General features: G+C 37.4%; 1 protein-coding gene across 5 annotated transcripts in view; it reads left to right on the top strand.

The window, feature by feature from the left end:
* The window catches only part of LOC106465238 (UDP-GalNAc:beta-1,3-N-acetylgalactosaminyltransferase 2-like), a 54,864-nt gene that overhangs the window by 10,191 nt on the left and 34,145 nt on the right, over positions 1 to 10,528 (top strand). For 4 of the 5 annotated variants that reach the window (XR_002611926.1, XR_002611927.1, XM_022393109.1 and 1 more), the window contains exon 5: positions 5,243 to 5,338. The exons of the other annotated variant lie outside the window; for it this stretch is intronic. Coding sequence is in view for 2 of the 4 variants with exons in the window: in XM_022393109.1 (XP_022248817.1) it covers positions 5,243 to 5,338 (96 nt within the window). In the remaining 2 variants the exon portion in view is untranslated. The remainder of the gene's footprint in view (positions 1 to 5,242; positions 5,339 to 10,528) is intronic. 5 annotated transcript variants of the gene reach the window in all.

The raw sequence follows: 10,528 nt of genomic DNA, 5'->3' as shown, positions 1-10,528 counted from the left end.
AATCAAAACCAATACTCAAAATATTCATGGACAGATCTTTATTTTATTTTATCAAAAGTACTTCATTAAAAATAAGATTTTTTGTATGTGAAGGCATTTAATATTAACTGAAAGACTGTCAAATTTTGTGAAGATATACAAACTATAATGAAAGTTAGAAGTATTAAATCTATAAAGTCTTTAAACGAGTACAAAGAGGTCACATGGTCGGTCAAGTTGACCGAGCCTGTGTTGAGAGGGTTAAAGGATTTATAAATTGATTCTGTAAGTCTGGTTAAGTGGTCTGTTGTCCTTTTCATGAGGAATTCTGTATGTCAGATATTAGGTTGTTGTTTTCACAGAAAGGAAGTAGTGTTTTAGAGATAATTCATTCCATAAGTTTGCCTAGACAACTTAGCAGACTTATTGGTCTGAAGTTGTCTGGGTTGGAGCTTCCTGGAGAAGTTTCAGGAATGACTGTGATTTTTGCTTTTTTTCTAGATAGCAGGGTAGTATCCTGACAAAAAGAATAAGTTCATGATATTCAGAAGATGGAAGAGAAGGCTGCTTGAGGCAATTTTTAAAATAATATTTCTTATTCTGTCTTTTAGAGTTTTTTAAAGTTGCTATATTAATGGTAAGGTCATGTTCAGGTGTTGGTGTGGTATCATTGGTAGTGGTAGTTGGAAATTTGGGGTGTATAGGTCCAATCTTGAGGAGGTGTGTTCATCGATATTTTGTTTTATAGATTGGTTAAATGTTGAGGAGTTGATATCTTAGAAAGAGTTGGTATAATAGTCAGCAAGCAGGTTTGCTTTGTTGACATTTGTTGTTGTATTTAATGTGTTGAAATAATTTATTGCTGCTTTTTCTGTTGTAAGTGATTTCAATCTTTTCCAGATTTCTCTGGATTGATCCTGACTGTTGTCTAATGAATAGCAGAATTTCACCCAGTTTTTATTTCTTATGATTTTAATGCATCTGTTCTGTTTATTTGCAGTTTTAGCGATTGGTCTGTGGTAGTCATGGAAAGGTATTCTGAGTCTTCTATGTTTTCTGATAAGTTGATAAATTTCTAGTGTTAAATTCCAGTGTTGTAGTGATAATTGTTTGTTTAATGAGGGAATTATAGTTTTAGTGGTTTTCGAGATAGCTTCCGTGACATCATTTACATATTTGTTGAGATTTTATTCATTTGAGATAGTGTTAATTTTGTTAGGTAGAAGTGTGTCAGTAATTGTGTTAAAATTTTTCCAGTTTCCTTTAGTTTAGTTGTAAACCAGTGGTAGGTTAATGTAATTATCCCAAATTGTACATTAAATGAGATAGGAAAGTGGTTGCTAGCTATGACAGAGTGAACCGTAAAGTTCCAAGAAAAATTCGTCTGATTACCTTTGCCGTACATTGCAGTACATACAAAGAGATTTGCAGATCATTTATGGGAGGGGGGTTGCCATGCCTTGTACTCCTTCAGAGTTAGACCCTCTACTTTCTATTTGGGGCTCTAGACAAGATGCTACTGTTCACCTTAAACAATCTCAGTTTTCCAGATTTTGTCTGTCACTTACAACAGTTTGCATTTTTAGTCATCTTTGCAAATGTTGTCTGAAGCCAATCACAGGTCCCCTGCTCAAATTTCGGAGGATCTTAGTAATTTATTGACTTCCACTTTGGTCAGGTTGTAGGCTTCTGCTTTTCACTTGGTACCTTGGCTGCTTTATTGCTGGGATCTTTTGGAGAGAGATGCCTTACTGGAGGGAGTTTGCTTTCCTGCATTGGCCCTTAGATATCTAAGAGAAGCTCCTTTTCTCAGACAGTCTATTTTTGCAGGAATTTCAGAATCCATGGAATCTTGAGTTGATGTGGACCATCTCTATTCTTCATTTTCTACACTGGCTTCTCAACTTTCCCAAAGTTCTTCTGCAGGATGGTTTACTCCATTTTCAGTTCATGTTTCCAGACCTCCTGCTTCAGTGCCATGATCCATTGAAACAGAAGGGTGATTTCGACCTTACCAGCAGCAATCTTCCTCCATGGTGGAGCACAGATTTCAGCGTCAACGACAACGTTATGGGGTCAGGTCCTCTCATCTCACCACAGATCAGTGGGTCATTCAACTTCTCAGTAGGGGATTGGTCATTCAGTCTATGTCTTCTAAGCCTCTGTCTCTCCTACTGGTTGGCTTTTCACTTCCCAAAGACCCACTTATATTCAACTGTTGAGCATAAACCATCCAGGATCTTATGCACAAAGAGGCCATTGTCACCTCCTCTCTTGAGGGTTTTCATTCTTGGCTGTTTGTTGTACTGAAAAAAGTGTTCAATTGGCGACCTATCATTGACCTTTCTCATCTGAATTGCTTCCTCCAGCCTCCTCAGTTTTCAATAGAGTTGTCTTCCTCCCTTCAGTGGCTCTTTTCACCTAGACTATAGATGACAAAATTCAATGTCGCAGATGCCTACCTTGATATCCTGGTTGCCGAGTTTTCAAGGTATCATCTCCATTTCATGCATGACAACCAGGTTTTTCAGTTTCTTGCTCTACCAATCAGCCTCACATCTGCTATATACGTTTCTTGCCAGATAGCCAGTTTTTTTGTATCATCTTCACTCCCTCAGCATTCACACTCACCATTCCATGGATGACTGGCTTATTATTGCCCCTTCCTGTCATTTGGCAGAACTACACACTTGAACTCTGATATCAGAAGCTGTTAAAGCTGGGTGTCTTATCAAAAAGGAAAATTCTGTTGTTCCTTCCACATAGTACCTCATACATTTAGGGGTGTTATTTTTTCAATTCAGACTCAGCTGGAGCCAACCTTCTCTTCTACTCATTTGGGCCATGGAACAGGCAGTTCTTCAAATATAGTTGTATCTTTCTCCACCAGCATGCACAGCTCTATCTATTTTGGGGATGTAGATAATCACTCCTTCCTTTAGGTTGAGCCCACATGAGGATCCTTCAATGGCTGTTACGGGATCAGTGGAACATTTGCACAGATGTGCTGGATTGTCAAGGAGACTGTTGGATTCCAGTGTGCTAGATCTCAGCTGGTGGTTGAACAGGGACAACCCAACTGCAGGTGTCCCTTTACCACCTCCATGATCAGAGATACATTTGTTCTCACATGCTTCTTTTCAGAGCTGGGGTGCTTGTATAGACAATATGGAATTCAAGGAACTTTGGACTGTAGAGGAAGCTTCTTTCCACATCATTCTCATAGAACTTTTAGCATTTCAATGAGCTATGACTTAGAGTCTCGAATTTTTGCAAGGGAAGGTGGCAATGCTTCATTCAGACAATTCCACATTTATCTCATCCTTTTCACAGCAAGGGAGCACTCATTCTCAATCTCTCTGTTTTCGACCAGTGAATCTTCTTTAGGCACACAAACACCAGATTGTTCTCCTTGTCATGTTCCAGGGATAATGAATCTAGTGGCCGATCACTTATCACGTCTCAACAGAGCTCTTCTTAAGGAATGGATGCTTCTTCTTCAAGTGTTCTGTTGGACCTGATCTTGTAAGTGTTATCGGGAATACATTTTCGGTATAAGAAGATATAAACTTTAAATTTTCAATTGATTTCAACGTGCTACCAGTGAAATTATTAATATTTGTAAACTCTTTGAATTTTATTCTTAGTATAATACAGCACTAAAATTACAGTCTTTATTATTCTTTAAAAGTTTGCTTTATCATTTTATAACTCATTTAAATTATGATATTGTAGTATGATATGAAAATAAATATTTTTTGTTGAAAAAAAGGTGAGGTAGACTTAATTAAATCATTTTAAAGTTGATAATATCTGGTTTCATTGCACTGATACGGCTGATGCATTATGCCTCATTTACATTAGGCCTTGCCAGTCTAAGTAACTGATTGAATGGGCAAAGAAAATAACCAAAAATAAGTAAAAAAAAGAAATTAATGGATATAAAACAGATTTCTAATGCATTACCTACATTAAATGAAACCTTATAAATTTTTTATTGTAAAAAAGTTATTTTTGTTGTAAGACAGTAATTGTAAGCACAATGAAACTGTGTGCCATGTTTTTTCAATCAAGACAAAAATAAAATTTACGCTTATAAAATAAAAACATTATATGGACATTTTAAAATAATTCAGGAAGAAATAAAGATCATTAATTAAATTTTGTATCTGATATAAGCAAATTTGAATTGTTTCTTTAAAAGCATATTACATTGAAATCTTTTCAAAATTTTAAAGCTGCAGATGTCACATTTAGAAATAAAATATTTTATTGAAGAAGTTACATAATCTTTAGAAAGTTCTTCTGAAATTTCAGACTATTTCATCCAGTAATATTTTTTTTTTGTAATGCAATAATACAAACCATACAACAGCTGTATCGATTTGAAGCACCCAAGTCTCATAGAGTTTAAGGTAGTATTTGTTGTTACCCTAATAATAATTTCAAAGTTACTCAATGCATTTTTCAAGTTTTATTACCACTACAGGTGAAGTCATCATTAAATTAACTATGATATTTCATTTCTTCCCTCGTAATGTTTGATATATATTTTTACATCCATTCTATTGTATTGCATACATGGTAAAGCAGTTGCTACTTAAGTAGTTAAGTAATATTTTCCTGACTGTGTTACCTAAATCTGGTTTGTTTATAATTTATAAGAAACTTTTTAATATCTGTTACTTCTATTCATAGTGTGTGGAAAAAAATTTCTGCATAGTATTAAATTCAGCTGTAAAAGAGTAATTGTAAGTATGAATTTCAGATGAAGATAATTTCTTTCATCAGCTATCCATGAGGCTTCTCTTTCAAGTCCCTTTACCTTTAGGCATTAGTCATATAACTTTAGACCCATTCAAATCAGGTTCACATTCTTGCTTAAGACTTGCTGAGAGCTTATGTCTTGATGGCAAACCACCTATGTTGGCCAGTCTGCATTCTATAGATGGAGTAGTCTATAAACCTCAAGTCTGTGGGGTTTGCTCTTGATTGGATACATTTGCCACCCTTCAGAACTCCAGACTTCCTCCCTTCTGGCCTGTTCTTTGCTTTTTCTATATGTCCATTCCGCTGTTTGTCTATTCCCTCTGACTGATGTTTTCCTGACTGTGTTATCTCTTATTTTTACCTAAATTTGGTTTGTTTATAATCTATAAGAAACATTTTAATATCTATTGCTTCTATTCATAGTGTATGTAAAAAAAATTCTGTATAGTATTAAATTCAGCTGTAAAGGAGTAATTGTAAGTATGCATTTCAGGTGAAAGTCACAGTGGCAAACTTCAGTGGTGAAAAACCAGGAAGGATTATAAATGGCTACATTTACAGACCAGTGCAACAGTACATACTGCCCAAGGTTGGTTTTAAAAGAAGCAAATGACATGTATGATAAATTTACTTTTGTTTTTTGAACACTGGTATGCTGAAGTCTGTGGTATGCAGGCATACCATACATTTTTTATCTTCTTATTTTAATGTTTAATTTAAATATTTTTTTCATTTATACTGAGTCTATACAGTTGTTACACAACATGTGGTACATAAAACGCTTGACTTTGTTTCAGCTACCTAGATTCCTTCATTGTTACCTAGAGATAATTCCTACTTTACCTATGGTGGATATTGCTCTAATATGATAGAAGCATCCTTAACTGTTTGTGTAGATGGTAAGGGCTTCTCCTATGTTAAATGAAAATAATCAGGCATGTAGGTAGTTCTAGTCATTATGGGTAAATCCTTTAAGTAATAATCATTATATTTAAACAGTATTATATACGATCCCAAGTGAGTTGACATCTTGAGGAAAGAAAGCTAGTCAATCAGTTCATGGGTCCAGTAAAAAGATGACCTTCAGTTTCCTGATCAAGTACACACACACCATGTTTATGTTTTTGACTTAAACAATAATCATTTTCATTTTGTATTATGCATCATGTCCAGCTGTTCATTTTTTAGCTTGAACTTGATTAGTTTAGTTAAATTCAGATTTAGTTTGTAATTTATCTTGCTTATCCTCTTGTTATAAAGAGGACCTACATGATATAATATTTGAGGAAAACAGTTTAACCTGAAAATACCATAAGGTTACACAGGTTTGAACATGTTTGATACAAGTTTATTTTGTCATATCATCATTTAACATAGATTTTTTATCATTCTTCATAAAATTTTACTGTGATTTCTGTATAATAGCATTTGGTATATTTTAGCCAAAAATGTTTTATGATTCAGTCCCTTTATATATCTGTAATTAAAGCCTTGCAGGAAAATCTATAAACATAATCCAGTCATTTAGAGGTGCAGGAAAAAATATGTTGAAAAAATATTCAGTAAAGAAGAGTATTTGAATGATATTTAACTAATTGTTTTTTAGAGAAATTGTACTTTTTTCCTTCTACAATCCCCTCGAGGTGAGGTGACCTCCCAGGGAAGGTTCTGTATGTTCAGTTTACGTCCTCTTGGATCTGAACATCCACCCATGTGTTTGCCATGTGTGGCATCCCATAAAGGGGAAAAGAGGATCCTTGTTTTTGAGGGGTTTCATTGCTGAATCAGTTTATGTCAGTGTCACTTTAACACACCACTTTGACCTTGAACTCCTGTAGATGGGTGGTCTTGGAGTGGATCCCCCCAGGGTCAATCGGCTGGTCCTGTTGGGCAAAGATCAACCAAGCACCAGTGTTGGATGTTCTCAGCAGGTGTGTGGACATTTCTTTCTGATACTGGTGTTTGGGTATAGTGCCCATGAAACCCTGGTGTCTCTACAATGCTCTGCTTTAGCATTGTAGTACATCCCTTTGTAGGACTCCATGGAGGGTGGGGTCAGTGGATGCTGAAGTTTCTCAATTTTGTATGGATCCTGCACCCAGTGATCCAAAAAACAAACAAAAAACACATTGATAAGAAAGTGACCATATTTAGAAGACTCTGAACAGCAGTCTCCACCCCATTCTGTACCTGTACCTCATTGTTTTATCATGTATTCTTTATCAGACAAACCTTTAGAACAAATGTCTCCCTTTTTTATTTAGAAGGGATTAGAGAAGTTTGCTGGCTCTCCAAAGTCAGTGAAGAAGCTACGTTCTGGGGCCATCTTGGTGGAAGCATCTACACCAAAACACAATTAACTCATCCTAAATTCAAAGGCCATTGGGGATATACCTATTGAAGTTACTCCTCATGCTACTTTGAATTCCTCCTGAGGAGTGATTGTTGAGAGGGATTTACAAAACATCTCCAAGTAGGAGATCCCTGCTGGTTTCTCCAACAAAGGAGTTTCTGCTGTGCGATGTATCTTAACTTATAAAGAAGGAATTATGCTGGCTACCAGTGTTCGTGTATTGATGATTACATTGCTATATCTGCCTGCCACTGTCAAGGCAGGTTATCTGAACTGTAAGGTATGCGCTTATATTCCTAACCCTCTCAGGTATTTAACTGTAAGCAGTTATAACATTCAAAGGCATCTTGTCATGGTTCTTTGATGTGTGCTTTTTGTGGTGGCAAAGACCATGATGCCTATGAGTGTCAACTGGATCCTCATTGCATCAATTGTGGTGGTTCCCATCCCTCTTACTTTCAATCTTGCCTTAAGTGGGTGGAGGAAAAAGAGGTAGAACGTTTACATACTGTAAACAACATTTCTTACCCTGAGGGTTGGAAGTTGTTGTCTCCTGTTTCATCTCAGACATATTCTGTTGCTCTCTATTTCACTGCAACAGTGGGAGTGCAGACAAATCTTTCTGTGCCTCCATCAAAGTCTTTTGCCCTTCATGGTTGCACGAGTTGACAAGTTTATGTCTACTCCTGTATCTGTCCCTACCATTGCTTCCAGTGACTGCTTGGATCCACCTCATTTATCCCCAAGGTGTAGAACCATTATTTGGTCACATCCTCAGTCACTGGAGTCTTCCTTCTTCCAACAGAAATCTGCCCAATTGACCCAGAGCAGATTCCATGGAGGTCGATAGACCTCTTTCTACTAAAGAAAAACGTTGTGGTTGCAAACAGAAGGGTTCTCTGCTCAGTTCTCCTCCACCTAAATAAATATGGCCACATTAATACAGTGGAACTGTCAAGGTTTTCATTCTAATTTGGTTGACATTAAGGCCTTGATTGATTCCTATCATCCTGTGTGCCTCTCCTTACAGGAAACATTCCTGAAAGCTGCTGATACTGTCACCTTTTGGCAGTTTTCTTTATACCAGAATGACAGATTGTGTGATGGACAAGTTCATGGAGGTGTGGCACTGCTAGTTGACCAGCATGTACCCACCTTGTCTTTGCCACTCAATACACCTTTGGAGGCTGTAGCTGTCCATATCTCTGGGGGCATACCATTACTGTTTGTTCTCTCTTCCTGTCTCCAGGAGAGACAATCAATCAGACCTTAATGCTTTCATAGAGCAATTGCTGTCTCCCTTTTTCATCTTGGGAGACTTTAATGGACACAATCCACTGTGGGGTAGTGCTGATATTGATGGGGGGTCATTCTATGGAGCATATGCTCTCAGATCACAACCTTTCTCTCTTCAATACTGGTTCTTTTTTCCCATAGTTTTGAGGGAGATTGGCTGTGGTCGATGCCACAGTGGAAGCTGGAGAAGGCTGACTGGCTCTCCTTCCCCACTCTCTTGGTAGTATATCCTGCTGTTGTTAGTCTTCCATATATTAATGACTGAGTGTAGGCTGTAACAGATTGTATAATTCAAGTAGCTGTTCATTCTATTCCCAAAACCTCAACATGTTTTCCATAGTATCCTTGTCCATGGTGGTCTCCTGCTAGTGAGCAGGCACAGAAGACTCAGAAATGTGTCTGGGATACTTTTTGCTAGTATCCCACTCTTTCCAACTGCATTACTTTCCAGTGAGCCCATGCTGATGCTTGGCAGGTCAGGTGTCAAAGCCAGAAGGAATCTTGTATTAAGTTCACCATCAGCATCTATTCTACCACCAGTTTCAAAGTTATCTGGGACAAGATTTGGAAGGTCAATGGGAAGTATGTTTCCTATCCCCTTTACATCGTGCTCTCCAATTAGAAGTTGTTGATGTATAGAGTATCACAAATACTTTTGGGGAGAGTTTGCTTATCTTTCTAGCACTTTTTTTTTTCCTGCCTTCTTGGCCATCAAGTCTCAGGCTGAAGGATCGCCCCTTTCCTATGGAGTTGATCATCTCTATGATTATAATTGCCGATTTACATTGGTGGAACTTAAGCTTGCTCCTCGTTGTTTGGGCAGTATATCAGTTGGACCTGATGACATTCACTATGAGATGCTGCACCATCTCTCTTGCTCTTTGTCTGTTTTTTTTTAACCTGGATCTGGCAGGAGAATATTTTTCCAGATGCTTGGTGCAGGGCTATTGTTCTTCCTTTCTCAAAGCCTGGGAAGATTCCTTCTAATTATCATCCAATTGCTTTGACTAACTGTAAGGTCTTGGAGAGCATGGTTAATGCATGTCTAGTTTGGTTCGTTAAATCAAACAACCTCCTCTTGTCCACCCAATGTTGTTTTCATCGAGAGTGTTCCACTGTGGACCACCTGATTTGTCTCGAAACCTCAATCAGGGAAACCTTTCATAAGAGAGAGCATCTTGTTTCTGTCTTCTTTGATCTTGAAAAGACTTATGACACTAAATGGAGGTTTGGCATTTTGTGGGCCTCCATTCATATGAGTTGCATGGCCATTTACCCATGTTTATTTGTAACATTTTACTTGACACAATTTTTGTCAGTCTCCAAACATGAGGTTTATTGAGCAGTAGCTTCAGACTGCTCTCACATGCTTGTTGAAGCAGACAACAGCAAACAGCTTTACCTTCTCTTCATCTAAAACCATTTGCATTTATTTTTGCCCCCAATGTGATTTATACCCCAATCCTGAACTACGTTTTGGTGTTGTTGTTCTTCCCATAGTTCCTGAGGTAAAGTTCTTGGGCTTATCTTTGACCATCAGCTTACTCACATCAGGCAGCTTTGTGTCAAGTGTACAAGGGCACTGAACATCCTCTGTATCCTCTCTTCCACCTTTAAGGGAGCAGATCAATGTTCTGTTTTGAATATCTATGGTGCCCTCATACATTTATTGGAAGTACCATCTTCTCTTTGCCAAACATCTTTAGAACCATTCCTCTGTACCTGCTGTTACAGATGTTTCAAAATCAGGTGCCTTTGTGGGCTCTGTCATGGTTTGTTGTGGCTCGGTGGTTGCTCACAGCATTCCCTCTACAATTTCTGTGTTCACTACCAAGTTGTATGTCATTTCTCTTGCCATAGATCACATAGAAGCTAAGCAGAAAACTAACTGTACTATTTACACTGAATCTTTTATCTCCATTGACCCTGCAATTGCTTAACACTCTGAATATAGGCTCAGTCAATTTGACAGTCCATGTGACCTTTTTTGTACTCGTATAAAGTCTTTATAGATTTATTACTTATAACTCTCAATATAGTGGTGTATCTTCACGAAATTTAGGTCAGTACTTTCTAGTTAAATTATTAACTAAGTACTTTCTACATACTAAAATTACTATAGTCTTAGTG

Source organism: Limulus polyphemus, unplaced genomic scaffold (assembly GCF_000517525.1).
Source record: "Limulus polyphemus unplaced genomic scaffold, Limulus_polyphemus-2.1.2 Scaffold1880, whole genome shotgun sequence".
Taxonomy (NCBI): Eukaryota; Metazoa; Arthropoda; class Merostomata; order Xiphosura; family Limulidae; genus Limulus; species Limulus polyphemus.
The sequence above is the reverse complement of the archived record's forward strand: the minus strand, read 5'-3'. Positions and strand labels throughout refer to the sequence as shown.